This window comes from Neopsephotus bourkii, unplaced genomic scaffold (genome assembly GCF_033783945.1).
Source record: "Neopsephotus bourkii isolate Nb327-2 ecotype Australia unplaced genomic scaffold, CSIRO-AGI_Nbou_v1 NB_1831, whole genome shotgun sequence".
Lineage (NCBI taxonomy): Eukaryota > Metazoa > Chordata > Aves > Psittaciformes > Psittacidae > Neopsephotus > Neopsephotus bourkii.
Window position 1 is genome coordinate 1024182 of NW_026902304.1, and position 21945 is coordinate 1046126.

The following is a 21945-nucleotide window of genomic DNA, read 5'->3' on the forward strand; positions in this document are numbered from 1 at the left end:
CTAAAAGAAATTCCAATTACTTTGTTAAAATAAAGCTATGTGTACTTATTTTAAATTTTTTTTTTTTTTTTTTTAGCCAAAGCAACAGGGTGCTTCAGAGACAGATAGAAGGAAACTTTCCCTTGCCAGTCTTCTTTTGTGCAGCAGGCGTAGAATGCAATAACAGCCACGTTGGTCCAACCAAATTAAGATCTATCGCCCTGCCTCTGACAGAGGTCAAAAGTATCTGCCAAAAGCATCTGCCTGAGGGATCATGCAAACACAAAGCAAGCACATAGTCACACTTACCCAGAATACTTTGCTGCTCAGATTTCATGTGTGAGAGGCAATGCTTTCATGCTGCGTTAATAACTGTATCGCTCAAACTCACAGCCTCTGAGCAGGGAACAGGGCATGTGCCATTCACCTGGCTCACAACCTGAACCCACAAGGCACCTGAGGTTTACTGTGCCACCAGCAAGTTGCATGACGTCTTCTGGTGGCAGCAGGAAAACCTGCATTACTGGAGCATGCAGGGAGAGGCCTTTGTAAGAGCAGCTGCAATGCAGAAGCTTCAGGCATCATGAAAACCAGTTACAAAACCTGCTTAGCTGGCAATCTGGCAGTCAGAAGCACAGAAGAGAAATTTAGCAGCAGGGATTATCTACTGCTCTCCAAAGTAACTGAGGGCTGCGAGATCTCACAGGAAACCTCCAAGAGGATGGCAATAGGCAGAAATATTTAACTGGGTGGCAGCAACAAACAGAATTTGACTGCTGGTTTTAATTTCATCCTTGAGTGACTAGCGTGTGAGAGATATTTAACAAATGAGCAACTGCAACAGAGACAGCTGAAGACCTAGAACTGGCTGTTCTTAGTATATAACCCCTGCATGCCATAGCAAAAGGACAGATAATAGTCCAGCCCTTGAGGTAGTCGAAGGAAACATTACAATGGCAGTCTCCGAAAAACTTACAAGACATCAAGAAATCCTGTTTCAGAAACTATTGTAGGAAAAGGAACATTTCTTTGCAATACATTTCTGCTGTTGCATATTGCTATGACTCACAGAAATGCAACTTTCTGAAAGCGCACAAATGTCGAATCCCTTCGTAACAAATGTTCCAACTGCGGCCACCAACTCCTGTGCCTGAGCAGTGAAGCAAAGGGTTAGTGTTATTCAATTCATTGCTTTTTAAGGGGAGTTTCTATCCAAGTTTGAGAGACCATCTTCTGACCAGGAACAAAGTTAAAACTTCTCGTGCTCTACTGGGCCATACAGGGCATGTCTGCTTGTTGGGGCTGGCCCTGTCAAATGTGGAGGCAAATCCATGAACACAGAAACTCCTCAGAGGGGTTACAAATGAACTCCTTTGGGTTACAGACATCCTGGCAGATTATATACTTGGGGAGGGGGAGGTGTGAAAAAGAGATAAAAAAAGACCCATTCATTCCAATAAAACAATCTTATTTGAACTTTTGCCCAGAACTTAAATAAAACCCTTAAATAAAACACTTTAAAACAAGTGTTCCTTTTTTTTTTTTCAAAGCAGCTTGGCTACTTTTTGTCTCAATTTTTCCTAATTCCTGTGAACTTTTGTACTTCCTCAGTTCTTCCTAAGCATCAATAGCATTGCTACAACAATGGCTTTACAGCATTTCTTATCCTGAAAGAAGAAACACCATGAACCTGGCAAAAAAATCCAGACGCTTTTTCCAAATATTCACATCCAAGGAGTGAAATGCCATGAGACAGGACAAAGAAAACAATGGCATCTTAGGATGCATTAAAGGAAGCTGTGAAAAAAAGTTACTCCTGTGTGGTTTTGCAAAATTGGGCAAGAAAGAACAAGCAGTTTAACTGATATGGGGAAAATTAAAATAAGCATCAGAAAATTCTAAAAATCATATTCAATTTCCAAGTAATTTTTGTTTGTGGAACTTTTTTAGATGCACACATTTGTCTGGAACATACTTAAACAAGTCTTCATTTTCTGTGATTCCATTCATACTACTTTAAAAGACACAGCTCTGCTGTGGGAAGCAGAACAACAGCTATGAGGGGAGCTACAGCACAGTGCTCTGTATCAGCTATGCCTTGAGCTCATGGTTAATATTCCCATAATGAATGCTTTTAGAGCAATGAAACAAAAAAAAAGGCACTCCAACTGTATTAAGATCTCAGCATCTGGTAACGGAATGGGTAAGTAGCTAACATGGCCAGGAATTTAAAACCAGAAATTTATGAAACACAGTGACTGTATTATCTACTATTCAGGGCAAGCACAGGGTTTGTCTCAAATTTGGGGGGAGAAAAAAAAAAAAAAAGTTAAAAAAAGGAAGCCATTAACAGAAATCAAATGGAAGGAAACATATGAAATCCAACAGGTATTTTAAAAGGAGTGGAGCAAAGTCCTAAGCAGATCCTTGTAATCTGCAGTGGTGCTGTTCAACTGAGATTCACATACTTGAGCCAAATAATTTCCCTGAAAAAGATGTCTCTGTACTGTAAATAGCATGCAGTCTCCTGTAACTTTTCAACATTTCTCTGTCCTCACAATTAAGCTAGTATTCAAAAGCAACACAGCTCATAAAGTGTCATCATCCACATGATGCTTTCACATACCCCTTTTTACTCCTCTGCAATGTGAGTCAACATGCCCAGAGACAGGACAAGAAGCAAGGGCACAAACTGAAAATGAAGAAACTTTACATACAGGGAAAAAAAAAAAAAAAAAAAACAGCTGTACTATAAAGGTGATTGAACACAGGCAAACACTGCCTAGAGAGGTTGTGGAGTCTCCATCCTCAGAGATATTAAATCCTAGCAGGCCATAGCCCTGGGCAACCAGCAGCAGCTTGCACTACTTTAGGCAGAAGGTCAGACTAGACACCCACAGCACCTGCCAGCCTCTGCTGTTCTGTGGCAAGCCAGTAAAAGCTGGACCAGCCTCCAGGAGCAGCCTCTAACAGCACCTCTGCTGACAACTGCTTCCATATTGGCCTTTTTCCTAGATGAAGGTCACAGAACCATGAAACCAACTAGATTGGAAAAGACCCATACAATGGATTTCACCTCTACCAGAGATACCATCTATTTGTCTGCTATTGATGTTCTCACCTGCAGTGTTTAAGGACTGCTTGATTTTTAGCATCTTGTTTTCTAGCCACATCTAGGTTTAGCACTTCCTCAGATGGTGATCACAGCCAAGCCCTTTGCAGTAAATGCTGCTTAAAGCATTGGCAATTGGGTTGACACAAAAAAAAAAAAAAAAGATAGACAGACAGATAGACAGCCAGATGATAGATAGATAGATAGATAGATAGATAAATAGATAAATAGATAGATAGATAGAAAGATAGATGGATAGAGGATAGACAGAGAGACAGCTAGATAGCCAGATAGATAGATAGACAGACAGTTAGATGGTAGATAGGTAGATAGATAGACGGATAGACAGATAGATAGATAGGGCTTTGATATTCTTTTGTTCCTTTTCTTTATTCCCATTCACTCCACTCATCAGAATACTTCTAACCTGTCTTTGTGTTGGATCTCACTCTGAATACAGGTAAACATTTAATTACTATGTTCACCTTCTTTCACACTTTCCATTCTCCTGTGCTTGTATTTCCTCCTATGTCCAGTCTCATTAGTCTCTAAAATTCCATGAGCTAAATTACTCTTTGTACATAAGAAACTAAAAGAGAAAAACTGGGCTTTGTACAAGAAACATTTTTGTGAAACAAATGTGGATGTAAACACAAGTTAGTGTTTGCAGTTTAGACCTTTAAGACTGAGTCTTCTGTTCTAACACTACCTTGATCTAGGAGCTGTGCTGTTCCTGTGAGCCTAGGCCCATGTCAAGGCAGAGCTGTAGCAACTATGATTTTCTGCTCTCCTCAATTCCACAGTATCCATTATCAGTCTTATTTCTCTTTAGTATTTTTCTGGTTTGTCTCTGCTGTCCTCTACCCAGCATCACCCTAGTTCTCCAGTTCTTCTCACTTCACACATGCCGTATGCATGTACACTCTTTCATGCATCTATATTTTGGGGCAAGTGGAGAAGAGGAAAGCTAGAAATGCCTCAAAGTATGTTCTGATAGGGTGACAGGCCCCAGAAGAATGGTTTAGGAGGCATTTATTTTCTGTATTAGAACACAAGAGAATGTGGCATAAACATTTCAAGATCTTTTTAAGATCCTTTACACAAAATTACTTTCACAGACCAGTTTAAAAGAGCTTTCATTCTTGAAGAACTTACGGCAATTTAATTCATACCAAGGTACTTAGAAGCATTAAAAGTCTATTTTCCAAATGTTCATGTGGTAAGTAAATATTACTACCCCTGTTATACAAGTGATGCACTTCAGACAGTCAGTTTGTATGATCTGTCCATGACTGCAGGGACCAGAATGCCACTGTCAAACAATAAAAATAGCTTCTTGAGTGTAGTTCAGATGAGCAATATCATTGCCTTTACATGTCTATTCACTAAAAATACTGTGGATTTGAGCATGTTCATTTTTTTTCTACATCTTACCTTACAACACTGACTCACATGAATTAATCCCTCTTTTATATTCTGCTCATTGACTAAATAATGGAATTTTCTAAAGACATTAAAGTATTGACGCCTACAGAATTGGCATTTGGGTAGGTACAACACAGCACAAAATCACTTCTATAGGTACAAATGGAAACTCAAAAAGTTCGCAATTTCGAAGACTAGATGAAGGTCAAGTAGTAAGCATATTCCCAAGCCACAAACTGATCTTAATTATCTGGCAAACAAGGTCAAATTGTCCAGGAGGCTCTTGCTGCAAGCTTATTGGAGACCAATTTGAAAATTAGATCATACCTGTCAAACTGCAGGTCTTTGCTGAAGATGCAAAGTTTTTATTTTGTACTTTGTGTAGAATTAAAAGGAGTAAAGGCTTCTCTATTCTAAACTCTTCTACTCTCACTGCATTTCATCTCCTAGTCTATAGCAACCCAATTGCTAAAGAAAGACATGTCACAACACAGGAGTTATTAATAAACAGAACAGCTCTCAAACCATTTGCTTAGAGTCATCTAAACTCTCCAAAATCTGGACTCTTCAATCACCAATGTGAATGAAGTAGGGTTTGTTTTGAAGTCTCTTGCAATTACCCTCTCTCCAACATGGAGTCAAGTAAAATGCATTAAAGCAGAGAATACAATGACCATTTGCTATAAGCTTACAGACAACTAAGACAGAAAAGATTTTTCCTGCTGGCCCTAAAGTTACATCAAAAAGAGTGTGCGAAAGCCTCAATAAATGGTCACATTCAGGCAGAATGGTAAAACACTCCACTCTTTGACGGACAGAGCTGTATTTAATCAGTAATTAAATATGTAAATATGATTTCTTGGTAAATAACAGTTAAAAGTCATCACAGATGCATTGTATCAGAATGATAATATTCCTTCATAAGGAGGCTTTTATCATGCAGTTGTACAGTATTTCATGCGCAAACTAAAATACAGTAAGACAACAGAGAAATATGCTGCAACTGAAAGCAAGTTCCAAGCTGCTCCTTCCGGTACTGTCTTTTGGACCAAATCTCAAAATGTTACAAGAGTTTACAAGAAAAAACATATAATTAATGACACACAGAGAACAAAAACATACACCTCGACTACCAGTGTGCTCCTGTTGGGATAATCAATGCTGTTAATTAGAAAGATTTCAAAGAAGTCCATGGCCCAGCACAAAAGTTACAGAAATCACTTGACACATAAAGCTATCAAGAAGTAGGAGAAAATACCCTGTTTTGACTTTGGCAGGCAAAATCCAGGGATGTATTCATAACATTTTTAATCAGCTTGGTGATAGAACACAGCATCCTAACTGGTAGTTCAAATTTTAAACTTACACTCAAAAATGATGACAAGCAGCTAGCAAGTCTTGAAAGAAAGGTAGTATTTTGGGTGTCCGTCCTAAAAGGAACAGTTTTCTTTATTAAATCAACCCATATGTCCTCATTACCTGATCAGAGAAAGACAAGTTTCTGTACCCTAAACTGCATAGACTTGAAAGACCAAGAAAGGGGTGAAGCATTCATAGTCAGGACTTATGCTCAGATGTGGTAGTAGTTCTGAGAGCAGTCAAGGAAGGAGAAGAATCTTTCAAAGCATGACACCAAAGCCCACAGGCATGAGAAGATAGCTGACACTGCCTAAGTACAATGGGAATTTCAGACTGGTTCTTCCCTTATCTACTGTAAGCACTGCAAGCTCAAAGCACTGACAGAAACTTCTTATAAACTTTCATAAAACCCCTCTCGCCCAAAGGGATTAAGTATATATATGTTTCCCCCTACTTCTGTCACATAGTATTTGTTAACTTCTTAAAAGACAGGACAGGCTGCTTTGGGGAAGAGTGGGTTCTCTGTCCCTTATGGTTTTAGTAAAACCTGCAGAAACTTCATTTATCTCTACTATAAAGCAGCTGTGATAAAACTCTTGACTGTAACCACCCACATCGAGCTTTCCTAGCAAGCAAAGAAAACCAAGGATATAGCCTTGTTGATGGAATGGGGACACCCTGTGCTAAAATTTACTACTGTTCAAATCAACAAAAATGTTTTCATCCTTTTAACTGAATTACACTATTTCAAACTTTATCCACTCATTTATGTTGCACCAGTTTCCTCCATATTTACATTCACGCTTAGTGGCGTGCTGCCATAGTAACATTTGTGAACTGCATGTTGGGTTGGTTATGCTGTAACTAGTTGTTTATTTACATTTATTTTTCAACATGGTATGTAGAATAAAACAGGACTAGAACTATTCTTCCACAAATCCTCACAAACCTTCCCCTCTACTCCAGTTCCTTTTTTATTTTTTAGTTTCATAAACTGGTTGGATGGAGTCAGAAATACACACAAAATGGTAAGAGCTGTCTTGGCAGCCTTCAGTGAATTCCCACCATAAGCACTTTCACAGCCATCAGGAAGCAAGCAAGCCAAGGTGTTTCATAAGAACAACCCACAAATCTTAATGAATACATTTAAGAGATTAACTTAAAAAAGCTTTCACCATTTATGCTGCAACATCTTGCAAGGGTCTAAAAACCTCACCTCTAGATTCAAGCAACCAAATTCAGCTTTTCACACGAAGCTGTTACCAACAGACCCTTTATGAGAAGGTGTTTAACAAGTACACAAGCAGAGAAATAGAAGTATTTGTCAGTTACTCTGATAAATTTCGCAATGGAAGTCTGGAAGTCTAGCACAACATGAGAGTTTATGCAGAGTAAAAAGAACAGTATTGGGTTTTTTTTACTAAACCTATTTTAAGTCTCTTCTAGCACAGATCACAAACTGGTTTGTATTAATACTGTTCCTGAATTTAATCAGCAGAAGCTATTTCCCCTAGCTCTAGAAGACAGTGAAAAGAAACAAGGCAAAAATTAAAACAATTGCCTTGTTCAGTGCAACCCAACTTCAACCAGAATCCAGAACACTACTAAATGTTTTCTTTTTGTTACTGGTAGTGAAGGAGTGTTTTGCTTGTCCTCTTTACCTTCAAAACCACTCTATTACTACACTCTGGAAAGGTAACTGAGTGAAATTAACATCTCCCAGATTGTTCCCTTATTTTAGATATACAAAATAAAGTGAGAATCAAAAGATAAGGTAAGTTATTTTTATACAGTTCTTCAACAGATCTTGGTAAGAGACCGATTGGTATTGCCAGAGTACTTGAAGCTTCCAGAAGACCCTGTGCTCCATATCCCATAAACTGGACTTTTTTCTGTCCAGTACAGTAATGGAAAGAAGACAACAGGGGCTGTGAGCTCTCTGATACTCTCCATGGCTCTTTAGCATGTGCAGTGCCTCCAGGTACCGGCAACTGCGGCACAGCATAGCTCAGACGCAACTGCTAATTCCACACCTTTCTGGGGACACTATCACAATTAGTCCCAACACTTCAACCATGCTCAAACTCTTCAAGCACAGAATGACTCAGCAAGGACACAGTCTAAGAGGGGAAGACAATGCTCAGGGAAAAGATGGGATAAGACAACATTTGAAACTACGAGACATAAAACAAGGTCTTCAGGAAGCTGCAGATGCCTACTTTAAACCCGAATCGGGTGAAAATTTCATACCTTATATAAGGACATTCCCTACAGGGCACACAGTGCTGATAGCCTATTTAAACATTTCTATTTCTGACTTTCAGTGGAACATGTAAACATACAAATTTACATGAAAAATACCATTGAGTGCCAGTTTGACTGCTCCAGTTACCAAGTCACTATTTCACTATTTTGTTTTTTTTCTCCAAACCACTCACTGAAGAAGGGTGGGGTATCAACAGGGCATCTCAGGTGACTGTGCTGTGTTTCCACAAGGTAACAAAAAAGTGAAGCACAGCCTTTTGTGAATTTCTGCCTGATGTAACTCAGGAAGCTTCTTACGAATGAAAAGTATTCATCAATATTTTGGAGTAGATTTGAAAAGAAGATTGTTTTCATCTTGTTTTATAAATATTTTCAGTGGCAATCTAGATATTTTACTCCTTCACATGTCCCTACTAAGACTGTTTATTAAATGAACTCTGACACAATACCTGTATGCTTACCTGGGACTGATTTTGCTGCCACTGAATTCAATGGCAAGCGACTCATGGAGTTCACAGGTAGCTGGCTTGATCCTTTGATTCAGAATTTCCAAGATACACATTTTAAGTGTATTGTACTGATCTATGCTGACTGCAAAAAAACTTCTCTTCACCTTTGCTTTATTTTCTTCATGTTCAAATACCCTAGGTTTTTCATTTTCATTTATGAATTCTCAACATGTAGTTATGCTGCAAGCATTTCAGAGCAGGCAATATTTTATTTTTAATATGGGTATTACATATCTATCTGGTGTTCTAATCACTGGCCTTTAAATACTGCTGTAATATAATAAATTCGGTAATGCTGATGACAATAAACGGAGAGAGTGTTTATGGGATAGATCCAGACTCTGAAGCTCAGGGTTAATGCAAACTTTGGAGAAGTTTGAGGGTCACTTCAGGGAAACCTGAGGGTCTCTCCTTTCAAGAGTTATTTGTAGCTCACAGAGACATTTCATCATACCACACATAGAATCATAGAATAGTTAGGGTTGGAAAGGACCTTAAGATCAAGTCCCATGCTTTTGATTAGTTTTTGAAGGAGTGTACCTGAAATAGGAACTCATTTTACTGATCTTCCTAACCATCACAGGTCGAATGTAAAGAATTAAATAAATAACATATACGAAGTTGTTGCCTTTTCATAATTTCATGTAGTCCTTGCTGCATGGATAATTCTGCAGCAAAAAAATACTGAGGTCAAATTTACTGATAGGATAGAATAGAATAGTTAGGGTTGGAAAGGACCTTAAGATCATCAAGTTCCAACCCCCCTGCCATGGGCAGGGACACCTCACACTAAACCGTGTTACTCAAGGCTCTCTCCAGCCAGGCCTTGAACACTGCCAGGAGCATTCACAGCTGCCTTGGGCAACCCATTCCAGTGCCCCATCACCCTCACAGTAAAGAACTTCTTCCTTATGTCCAATCTAAACTACCCCTGTTTAAGTTTTAACCCATTACCCCTTGTATTATCACTACAGTCCCTAATGAAGAGTCCCTCCCCAGCAACCCTGTAGGCCCCCTTCAGATACTGGAAGGCTGCTATGTGGTTTCCATGCAGCCTTCTCTTCTCCAGGCTGAACAGCCTGGATCTGGCAAGGGAATTACTTTTGTGAAAAAGTTATACCTGAAGATACTAAAAAACAATCACCATGTAAGGAGCTTCCTCAAAAGTAACTTCACGTGTTACCACACAAAATGCAACTTTGCGTGTTCTTCCACAGGATAGAGTGTGATTCCTACTTCCTTCAGTAATGTTGCATTGAAATATTTAATGCAAATTTTTAAAAACCTAACAAGCATTCAGCTTTAAAAACCTAGCATCAGGCGTTTCTCAACATTGATCTCATTTAGCTTCCCCTACTTTAGCTCTCTAAATGCAACTCAGGAAACTTCAGACACAGAATTTACACTGAACTCCTGTTCAGTAGCAGAAAGTATTTTTATAGTCTTTGGCCAAAATTCTGCAGTTCTATCCTGCTGGCTCCATTTTACTATTTAGGATATTTCACAACGAATGTCCTCTTCCAATGCCACCCCAAGAAGCTGAGACTATGTCATACCAGAAGGAGGTGGGAGGAAAGGTTACCATCCCAGCAAGCTAATCTGCATCAACTGCATTTCTGCTCTGCTCAAATCTCATTTGTTCCAGGATCTATTCTCTAAATAGAATACAGAAACACAAAATATAAAAAACAACAAATATCTCTGAAAAGAGCATTTGTCAAGAGCAAGTAAGGGTTACCAAAATATTCATACATGTGGTACTATGTCAACAGGACAGCTGAAAGGAAGGACATGCAGTTAACAGGAGCCTACCAAAAACTTACCACTCTCCCCACAGACACATCTTAAGAACAAAAGCTTATCTCATTGAGCACACAGCAAAGAACCTTCTAGTCCTCCCACCAGGACAGCAAGTGGGGGGGGGGGGGGGTGGGATGTTCCTTTTTTTATTTTCTAAATACAATTTCACCCACATTGCCAGATTCAGACTGATGATACCATTAAAATAATTCAGTAATGGAGTTGTTGCAGGTACCTCTGTGTTACACATGCCTCCATCTGTCTGTAAAATAAATAAATTAATAAATGGGAGGGCTTAGTCTTCCTCCTTCCACAGGAACATGAGCACTTGCCACTCGCTCCAGCTGCTACTTCCCAAGGTACAAACAGAAGCTCAAGAAAATGCATCTGTCAGAAAGCACCAGTATGCCATGATCCACTGCAAATGCACCTTCTGCTCCTGCCATTGTTTCCCCTTGAATCTATAATCTTAACGTGATATGGTAGTATGGCCTGAAGTACCTCTTACATGCAGCACAGATTCTCATCAAACTATTGTAATCAAACTCGTATCAGTATAGATTTCATTTCTTATCTTCTTACATACCTACACTGATTCAAGTAATATTTTGCTGCAGAAAGTGTCCCAGGGGACTTTGCAGCAGAAAGGAGAGAAATGGGATTTCTCATAATAAAGTGAAGCAGAAGAGTTTGATCCAAAATTCTACACTCTGCCTTATATATGCCTCTGCCCTTACTTACCTGATGCATAAACACTAAATACAATGGCACATATGTAGTTATTTTGACTGCTCTCTAGTGCAGAAACCTATAGTATAACCCCATACAACCCATAACAGTCCTGGAAGGTATAAAAAGAACCCTGCTTACCTTTCATCCCAAACTTAGAGTGTCTTCCGAACTTCAGAATAATGAGCATTATTACTAAGCCTGTGCACACCAGTGCTGCAATTCCCACCACGACATACACCTAAAAGAGGGCACAAACAGATTTGGCTTGTTTTGTTTTCATGATTGACCTTCAAAGACATTCAGCATGCATTCAGATTAACCCTGTTAGGTACAGAGATTTGTTTCAACTGGAAAACATTTGCACTTAGGTCAAAAAGTACAAAAATCATCCACTTCTTGAGGTTCCTTCTACCCTGCAGAGAGCACAGATTCTGACACACCTGAGAACAAGTTTTTTAACATCCTACATATTCAAAACAGGTGGGAGGAAGTGCACATCACCTCTTTCGATTCCAGCAGACTGGCATGTAACAAAAGCACTTGGGGAAAAAATAAATTTAATGTGAGGATAGTTGAACACCAGCACAGCCCACAGTGGCTGTGGAGTCTCCATCCCTGGAGATATAAAAGCCAGAGTGGACACAGCCCTAGCAACCATGCTGGACCTGTTTTAAGCAGACAGCACTGGACCAGAGGATTTCACTTCCAACATCAGACATGCAATGATTCTATTATCCAAGGAGAAAAGATTGCCTGGGATCCTCCCAAAGTTTTAGCAGAGTGTCCCAACTGAAAGTCTGCTCTCTGGTTCACAAATGCACATGTGCTCCACTGCCTGCTGCTTTACAAAGTCACTGATGCAGGAATGCTGTGGTATCAGCCAGGCTAGCCACCCATTACTGGTTTTCAACAATTCAGTATTGGAGATCATGAGAGACAAGGATGCAAAGAAGAGGCCCACCAATTCAGCTACCTATACTAAAATCTACTGCAAATTATTAGATAAAAAACCTACATAGAATCATAAAGTCATAGAATGGTTAAGGTGGGAAAATACCTTAAGGTCATCTTGTTCCAAACCCCCTGCCATGGGCAGGGACTCCTCACACTAAACCATGTCACCCAAGGCTTTGTCCAACCTGGCGTTGAACACTGCCAGGGATGGAGCATTCACAGCTTCCTTGGGCAACCCATTCCAGTGCCCCATCACCCTCACAGTAAAGAACTTCTTCCTTATATCCAATCTAAACTTCCCCTGTGTAAGTTTTAACCCATTACCCCTTGTCCTATCACTACAATTTCTAAGAGTCCCTCATCAGCAGCCTTATAGGCCCTTTTCAGATATTGAAAGGCTGCTATGAGGTCTCCACGCATCATGAAATCATATCTCTAAAGCATACAATTATAATTTGAGAGTTCATTGCAGCACATCCTCTCTACAAGGAGAAGTTGACTCCAGGATGGAATTCAAAGAGCAATCTTAAAATTTACCTTGGATATCTTTGTTTTGTAAATAAAAAGTTGTTCTTCTTGGCTAAATTAGGAAAAAAGTCTTAGGCTAAAAAATTACAGTTAGTTGTTTTGAAAAGCAGGACACAAAATAACTAGCAATTTTACTTGTACTGAAAAGTGATTCATTCTCCCAAAAAACATGGGGAGGACAACAGCGGGAGCATTGATTTTCTTTTTGCCCTTTTTTTCCTGAGTTTTGATCACAGAACAGTAATAGCTGTGGTGTTCTGGTAGCTCAGGGTCCTATTGCAATCTCTGCAGTTTTGTGAATTGTATAGCCAGAAAGTCTGCCAAGATTACAGATCAGGAAACAATGTATATACTTACAGTGATGCTATCTTCATTGTCTTTGTTGGAAACATCCGTAGAAGTTATTTGATTACTGTTATTTGTGGTGTCTCCAAGATCATTAGGCGTGGTTTCATACTCTTAGGAAGGAAAAAAGGTTGCTTTTACAATTTTGTAACCTTAGAGGGGAAAGGTTTGTCTTTATTATTTCTGCTCTCTAAGATGGTAAGGCCACTAACAACTTTCAGGGCTCTAAGCTCTTTGGAAACAATACATAATTGCTAATGTAGCTGGAACATTTGGGGGGGGAATCCCTGTGGCAGATAGATAATCAAACAAATGTGTTGTGACTGACAGACTTTAAAAGAGAAGCCATCTATGCCATAATTTGTATCTCTACTGGAAAAACTATAGTTAAATAAGAACTCCATCCATTTTTATGGATGCTATTTTTATGCACTTCTGACTTCGCATTAAAAATGAAAGACTGCCCTCTACACTGAACTTCTCCATCCTTGTACTCAGCCAAATATAGGACAGTCTTAGAAATTAGCTTGGGCACTTTTGTTTAGCTGTGAAGAACTTGGCAGATGGGTTTGTAGCTACTTTTATGACTATCAAATGTAAAATAACTGGTTTTCTTCATTTAAAAATAATTAAAAATAGTGTTGTGTGCACAGAGGTTACAGGAGCACCATAAACCATCATACAAGTAAACATTTAAAAAAATTAAGTGAAATAGTATGAAGAAATTTGATTAATTTGATTTATCAAAATAAATTCACAGATAGATCTTCAGGGTTGAATCCAGAACTATTCTATAAAAATAATGAACACGGTTGAATTATTTATCGTTATTTAAAAATGAAACACACATAACTATAGTCCATGATTTACTGTGAAAATTATTCATGTGAGATAAAAATAATTAAGTAGTATACTATGAACTTAGAGAAACATGCATTAAAATAATATTAAAAATTCATATATTTTATGATTACATCTGGAAAAATACATAATGTTCCAGTTTTATGACTGTGATGTGTGCAGGTGAAAGTAACAAACAGAGGCTATAACTGCATCTACGGAAAAACGCACCCCCAGCACTGTAATTTATATTTGCAATTAACTGCATATTTCTTTACACTTTTCAATTAAGATCAGTGCCATAAGCCTACAGTTTAAATTTTAACTATGAATCTAAAAAGGCAGAGTGCAGAGGCATAGCTCTCACTACCTACAGAGTCAGGAACTATTCTGACCACAGAGCTGCTGCTGAACAAGGGCAGGGAGAGCCCACACCTCAGAGGGTTTATCTTCTTTAGCTCCTGAGGCCAGTTTGGACAGCTCAGCTGGCAATGCTAGCAGCAAGTTGCACTGGGCTTTTGATCTTCATGCATGCATGAACATATTTGCTTTCTGCAAAGCACTTGGCAGACTGCAGATTTTTTGGTATATGAAGAAGCTACACAGCTACCTTTGGCTCCAGTGCTACAGTCAGTACAGTCAGGTAGTTTATTTTGGCTCTATACCATGGCTGCTGGAGGATACGACTCTTTCAAGCCAAAATACATATTAAGTATACAAAGGTTTCATGAGAAACCAAATTTAGTTTCCTGGTCTTTTACCATTTCAGTTCTTTGACTCAGCACTGCATTTCTATGCCTGTATCATCCTATGCAGCAAGTCTGTAACAGTGGCAAGAGGGCAAATGTACAGCACTCCTTAGTCTGGGCAGCACAAACCTGTCCTGAATGGGTCCGCTGCATAAGTAGCCTGGACATTTGAACAAGGTGCTGTGCAGACCATCCACCACTGTGACTGCAGGCTGTGCCGTAGCAGTGACTTCTGCTTCATTCATTCTCAGGGAGAGCCTGCTTCATAACAAGTACCTCAGCCTACAAGATTTGGCTTCCTTTACAATTAGCTGGGACAAGTTTCACAAATATAATTTTGACCAACCCTATATTAGTTGTATTTAAAAGATCTCTATAGAAAACAAGTATTTAGAGCCTTTACTGCTCTGGCTCTGTAATACAATCTTTGAAGAGGGAAATGTTTTGCTCTTAATTTTACCTGTAAATATAGCAGTGGGCAAAAGTTGATGCTATTTGTAATTTTATGTCTGTACTAAAGTACTGGAAATCACACCTGATAGACTAATGAGAACTAAGCAGAGTGGTTCATGCCTGATCTGTGAATCCTCTGAATGCACTTTTAATCAAAATGGGCAAGAGCTAAAGTAGGCCACGCTGGTACACTGGTGCATTGCCGTTCCCCTTTGTATAACTGTGAAGTGCTCGCATTTGAACTGATGCCAGATCTTCAAAGCCTCTTGAAATGAGTGAACCAGGCAAGGAAAACATATGCAACAGCTATTCAGCCAAAACCAGCGATTCTGGGTTAAACAAATGCCTGTTCGTTTCACTATGAAATCTTGACATAGATACTGAGCACTCTGATACAGACAGTCACGCCTCTTGACTCACACTATGTGGGACTAGTATTGCTTCAGGGGCAGGTTCTCCGGTGGTGCATACCTCATGCAGCCACCTGTGGCTATACCGACTGCAGGCAATCACAGCTGAGGTTGTGCAGTATTTGGCAGCCATTTCACAAAGGCACATGGTGGCTGGGATACAGACAAGCGCAGAGTCACAGCAGCACTGGGGAGTCACTCTGCACAGTCCTCTGTGGGGATGGCTGATATGGGGCATGTGGTCTCTCTCATGTTCACTATCACATTAGAAGTATCATGGCACAAAGATGTGACCTCAGAGATAAAGGAGCTGGCTTTGCACCTGATTTCCTGCTCAGCTCCATGTGAGTCACTTTATTTCTCTGTTACTTCCCAGATGGGGCCAAGTCAGCCTTCCCTCTCTGGCTGTTGCAAGAGGTGCCGCAGAGGTGAGCTGGAGACACTAGCAAGTGCGCCGCAGGCAATGCCCCATGCTGCCAGGACTCCCACCTCACATGGAGTACAGAATTCTAATGGTCAGTTCTCAAGGGACAAACCCTACCCAGCTAATGAAACTTTGCTCCACACAAAGGAGTACTCGAGCCTGGGGTCCCTGGCCCTCCATCGCCTCTGTCTCCATCTCCTCACAGCCTGACCCTACCTAGTTATGCCCCACTTGCAGACCCGTGGCCTGGCCTCCACCCCAGGGCAGTGCCCAGTGCTGGGGTTGGGGCTGCCCTGGTGTCCCCTGGCTGCCCTGCTCCTGGCTGGGGTGGTGGGACAGCCCCGGCTGCCAGGCCCTGCCATGATGGACCGCCATGGGGAGCCCTGGCTCTGTGGCACCCCAGCACTTGTGGGGAAGTACCTTGCAGCTCCTATTAAATTTATTGGTAGCCAACAGACTGACAGACACACAACTAGTCCCAAGGGCCAGCAGAATCAAACTCTCTGCTGCTGCCTTTACACTTTACGCTAGGCACATTCACAACATGATTAGCATGGGGCTCTGAAAATACATTTTAGAAGGAAGACTGCAGGTGGGGTCAGGGTGTGTGTGTGCTTTAAATCCCCCTTCCTACATAATCCAAGTTCTGGGTAAACAGGTTAGGACAGAGCGGTCTGAAAAGCGCTCAGTCTCTGGAGGGGGAGCACATTCCAGGGGTCCCACTGACAGCCATGCAGGCAATGGTTCTCCAAAGAAGTGCAGTAGCTCCTACACTTTCCAGCCAGCCTCATTCATTCAGCTCACTAACTGGACTTTTGAAATTGGAGTAATCAGGGAAACACTCTGGACTATGAAGTGTTTCTCAAAGCAAGCACTGAGTCACTGAAACAAAGATCAAAGACGGCAGTTTCAAACAGCAGACAGAAAAGCCAAGAATAAAAAGGAAGGCTGCCTTCATCAGGACTAGGTCTTGCAGGCTGTGATCTGCTAGCACAGCTCAAAGTGCGCATCTTAGCAGAAACCTACCCAAGTCAATTGAAACACAGCACTCTCATGGTTGAAACCATATCCAGGCATCAGGACCTTCGAAAAGAGCTCCGAATCATAAACTTCGTGCATAGGTCTTATATAATAAACACATGTAAGAAGCTGTGTAAACCGTCACCACCTCCACTCCCCCCAGAAAAAAAAAAAAAAAAAGAATTTGGAAGAAGAGGGAGGGGAAGATATCCTTTAGTATTTCTAAGCACTTAGAACCAAACTGATGCTTCAATTGCACATTTGCTAAAGTTTAATGACATGGAATGGAATCAAAGCAATAACATTTAGATCAGCTTAAGGAAACTTGAGTCATGGGCCATTTCATCCACATAAAAAGTACACGAAACAGAATCCAGCTTCTACTGGAAGTTAAAGGATGTTTTTGAGTATGTTGGTTAGGACTTTCCTACTCACCAGAAATAAACCAGAAGTACTGTGCTTTTCAAGCTGCAGCCTCTATTCTAGTGCACGCTGGCTTTCACTAGGTACAGACCAAAACATTTTGCCTAACTAAAAAAACTAATGTGAAGAGTGTGTCATCAAATCTTCTGGCACACACTCAGATATCACTGAGCTGATGGTCTGCTTATGCAAGAGAGATTAAGGGAAGGTACAAATGAGTGGACAGAGCAAAATAAATTGCCTACAGGAAAACTTTCTCATGCCAACCTCATTTTTAAGTGGGATTTAGGGGCACATTTTTGGAGGCAAAACAAGTATGGAATCATCCCTGAAAAAAATAAGTTATATAAGGAGAAATCACCAACTCTCTTTCCTCCAAGAAATGCCTCCAAAGGGTTCATGAAATCTCATTTCTGTGAGCTACATCAGACAGCTGTCATCCTATGGGATCAACTGCAACCATTAGTAGCAGTGGATTTATGCTTCTCCTAATGTGAATCAAAAGCAGCAGAGTAAGTAAAATGTCATATTGCACTCATGTATCTTAAATAATACAAGGCAGGAGAAGAACCAAAAATACAAAGTACCTTTCATAACTGTGTTATAATATGTGCTATTTCAATTTAACTGAGCCTGACAGTCAATCTTTTAATGGTCTCAGTTCCTTCACTTCAATCATTAAAGAAAAGAAAAAGGAAAGCAAATATATACCATAAACGTCTGGATCCACAATTGGGCCACTACCTGCATATGGAGAAAAGACAAAAGAAAAAAAAAAAAAAGAAAGAAAAAAATCTTTGTAAATGGATTGCAAATGCTGGAAGAGCAAGAGTTTCTTCAGGAATCATTCTCAGAGTTGACATGTTATTTGCAATAGCAATGATACCTACCCAAATGCAAAGCAACATCAATGTATCGCGTTACCTGTTTACCAAATAACATTTACAGCAATGTTAGACCCAAAGGTTATTATTTTGCTCCATGTAAAACAGCTACTGGCTCTAGCTCTGGCAAAGGCAGGCATATTTCCCAACTGGGCAAAATTTTGTTTTGTGCTAGCAACATGTACCTGGAGTAAGCGCAACAATTACTATTGAATAACTGTTGAAAAATCAATGGTAAAATTCTTCCTGACTGTAGGTGGAAGCAGATTTCAGTGACCATTAACAATCACTGATTTTTACCTGGTCCAAAAATTTTGCTATTAAGTCAGTGTGAGAGCAAACCAGTTTAGCTGTGAGCTGGCAAGTTAAGAGCTAGAGGTAGCAATGACCTAAGCAGCACAGTTTCTTCTGCTTTGTAAAAGGATGTTTCTGAAAGCGAGCTGCACAGCTGATACACAGTCAGAACTCTTACCAGAAGAGCCAGATGTTTCAAAAGCCAGCCTTTACACAAGCAAATGGATACCCATCTAGTCAACACTTTTCTAAATTTTACTCGTTCCAGTTGCAGCTTTTTCTAATTACTGCACGTATGTAAGGCTGAACACATACGTGAGTATAATGCACACAACACCTATGAAATTAGTGCATTATTGCACTATTTGAACTTTGAAAGATACTTGTGTTGTATTTCAACATACCGTTTCATTCTGGTCTATAATGTATTTATAGCACAGCTTATGTGGTAGGCTCCTAATCAACTCTTTCATATCGTTACTCTTTGTTGGTCTGGAAATAAAACTAAAAGATAGCTAAAATCTCTAAAGATTAATCAAACTTCAGAATGTCTAATTGTTTATAGTACTATACAGCAAATCCATAGCAGCAAATCCAGGCATTACACTGCCATGAAGCCGCTGTGAAGTATGATCAGAACACCATTGTTTCTTCTTCAGTCAACAGCGTGAGAATCTGTACTTAAAATACTGAACAGTATTCTGCATCCTATTTGCAGAAGAGCAGCATACAATTAGGCATATTTTAAAATGCATTTGAAGATATTCTAGTATCCAGAGACACAGGTTAATAGACCCCATAAGAACTGTTATGTAAATTTGCAGAAATAAATAACAAGTGAAGAAAACTTGTAATAGCTGTCCTTAAGCAACGTCAGACCAGAGTTTTCTGCCCATAAAAGTTCATGGGTTCAGTTTTTCCAGTATAAACATCCATCTGCTGAAAGACAGTATTCTAATTTACCTTCTGTAATCTCAAGGGGAAAATGAACAACAAAAGTATTCTCAGGCATCTACTCCTGAGTTGAATGACAACTTTTTTGTTACTGTTTACTAAAATAGCAATAAAGTAACCAGATTAGTTTAACCCCCTAACTCCTGACAGGGATATAAACTAGAAAGTGGTAAACTCCATTCAAATATCTTTTATATAACTAAATACTCCACTTCAAATAAATTTGCAAAAAATAAGATGCTGGAAAACCACCAAATTTTTATTCAGTATTCCATTCATAGAAATGTATCTACTCAAATTAACAAAACATCTGTTGGAGCTATTCTAACATTAAACTTCACCACAGTCAGTTTCCACATTTACACACAATTATTTTTAAGGCAAACGAAGAACAGCATTGTTGTTTCGGTCTCTGGTAGAACAGGTTGTTGCATAAATAAACTATAAAGAGACTTGTCCTATTCACTCATCTTTATAAGCTATATCAACTACAGTTGTTTTGCTTGCTTCTTTCTTCATAAAGTTAACATTTCAAAATAAAGCAGCAGCAGAAGAGTCAATCCAAAAACATACTTCTGCAGAACAGCCCCGTGTTGTTATGCTGCACAAGCAAGATGCGACTTCTAAGGCATATTTAACATATTCTTTTAATTTGACAAGATGTATGTGACTTGGATTCCTTCATCTGAATTTTAGAGTACAGAGCTGGAAGATTAATAAGCTTAATTAAAAATACTTAGTATTGGTAAAAAACTCTCCCACATTTATTAGCTGTTTTGGATCGACTATGAGAACAGCCTCCAGAATTTCTTGCTTACCGTTTGCTGCAGTGTAATCTAAAATAACCAAGTCACCCTCAGCAAGAAGAACTTTACAGGAATCCAAGAAATTTAGAGATTAAACCTAGTTAAAAATCCAGCTAATAGGATATGAAATTTACTTTTTCAGGCCTTCATATCTAAATGGAAGTCTTAATTTACAACATTGTGTTATCAGTAACTCAATCTATATTCCATTGTGTTATATGGTTTCCTCTCATTTATGCCTGCATCCTTGGACCAGTGAAAAATGTTCTGCAAGTAGCATGCTGGAAGTTGAGAGCATCTTAGCACAAAACATGTCATTATGTTTCATGAAACTTTGAAAGTGGAGTATTACACTGTTGATGACAGAACATGCTTCAGACTTACTTGTATTTAATCTAGATAGACATATGGATTATAGGTGAGGTGGGGTTTTTTCTCTATTCCTTTTGTTTTTACCTTCAAGCATTTGCCCGTAAGTGATGCAATAACCAGAGAATCAGTTTAAAGCTCAGTGAGTATACCCCACCCCATGAAACATCAGGGTTGGTATTTAATTCAGTCAGGAAAGCATGGAAATGAGCATAATACCAGGGTGTGGGCCTTAATCTTCATGCTTCATTGTACAATATGCGGGCCAGAAGAAGAAACTACACAGTAACAACAGCAGTGAAAAAGCTTTTTAAGGGTTTGAAAAAGCCTGACAGTGCTTTAAATAGTGATAGTTTAAAATAAAAATTGTAATATGATGAACAGAGAATTCTGGTTTCTTAACATTTGCTTTTATGCTAGCTTCACTGGAGGAGACAACAAAGTTCTGATGTTTTCTAATGTTCAGTGGCATGATTCTCATAGAGAAAAAAAATAAAAACCAATATTGAGAAGGCTAAGTAGATAACCAATTTCCCCTGTTAATTTTTAAGACTGTTTTTGTGTCATCCATTATGCATGAACTGATTTCTAGTCCAGTTACATCTTGTCTGTACATAGTCTGATTTCATGTATAGTGTTTTTGTGAGAGATTATTTTAGGAGATTTACATTCCTTATGACTGTAAAGAGGATGGAATAAATAAATAAATAAATACATACATATTAGTGCTGTCTTTCTAATTTAGAGGCTACCTATAGTTCTATTTACTGATTTAAAAGGTCACAACTGGGAAATTTTCAGTATATAGCGGAGAAGGGGTTTGAATTAAAGACAAAAAATTATAAATTCACCTGACTGTATTACAGGAACTGGTATTCTGTTAAGAAAATCCAGCTAGGTTCATATTAAATAATCAGGGTGTAAGAGAAATTCCACTGTACACAGAACATGCTCAAGGTGAAATGTTTTACAGAACCATTATAATGCAGTATTACAGGATGCCAGTAGATGAAACCATGGAACATTTCTGTAATGGGTCTATTTAAGGAATAATTCCAGAGAAAAAAAAAAAAGAGGAGAGGAGAACTAAGGGCAGCAGCAGTAAATAAAGCCTGGTTTTATGAGTTCTTCACCTTCTCCTCTAGGGGTGAGAGGGCAAAAGACCCTCCATCTCTGCTTACAGCAGACTGAGCTGACAGAGAAAAACGTTAAACTCAGACCACATTTTTACTGTCTGTAGCCTGCAATGTGTGAGAGAGAATTTAAATATTCACTTCTTTATTCCTACTAGATAACATTAGCACTACACAT

At 39.3% G+C, this 21945-nt stretch overlaps 1 protein-coding gene across 6 annotated transcripts in view; it reads right to left on the reverse strand.

Moving 5' to 3' along the window:
* NTRK2 (neurotrophic receptor tyrosine kinase 2) overlaps positions 1–21945 on the reverse strand; it is a 211545-nt gene that overhangs the window by 139360 nt on the left and 50240 nt on the right. For all 6 annotated transcript variants that reach the window (XM_061343932.1, XM_061343931.1, XM_061343933.1 and 3 more), the window contains exons 9-11: positions 18039–18071; positions 13021–13121; positions 11320–11419 (exon numbers count right to left, since the gene is read on the reverse strand). In XM_061343932.1, coding sequence (XP_061199916.1) covers positions 11320–11419; positions 13021–13121; positions 18039–18071 — 234 coding nt within the window. The remainder of the gene's footprint in view (positions 1–11319; positions 11420–13020; positions 13122–18038; positions 18072–21945) is intronic.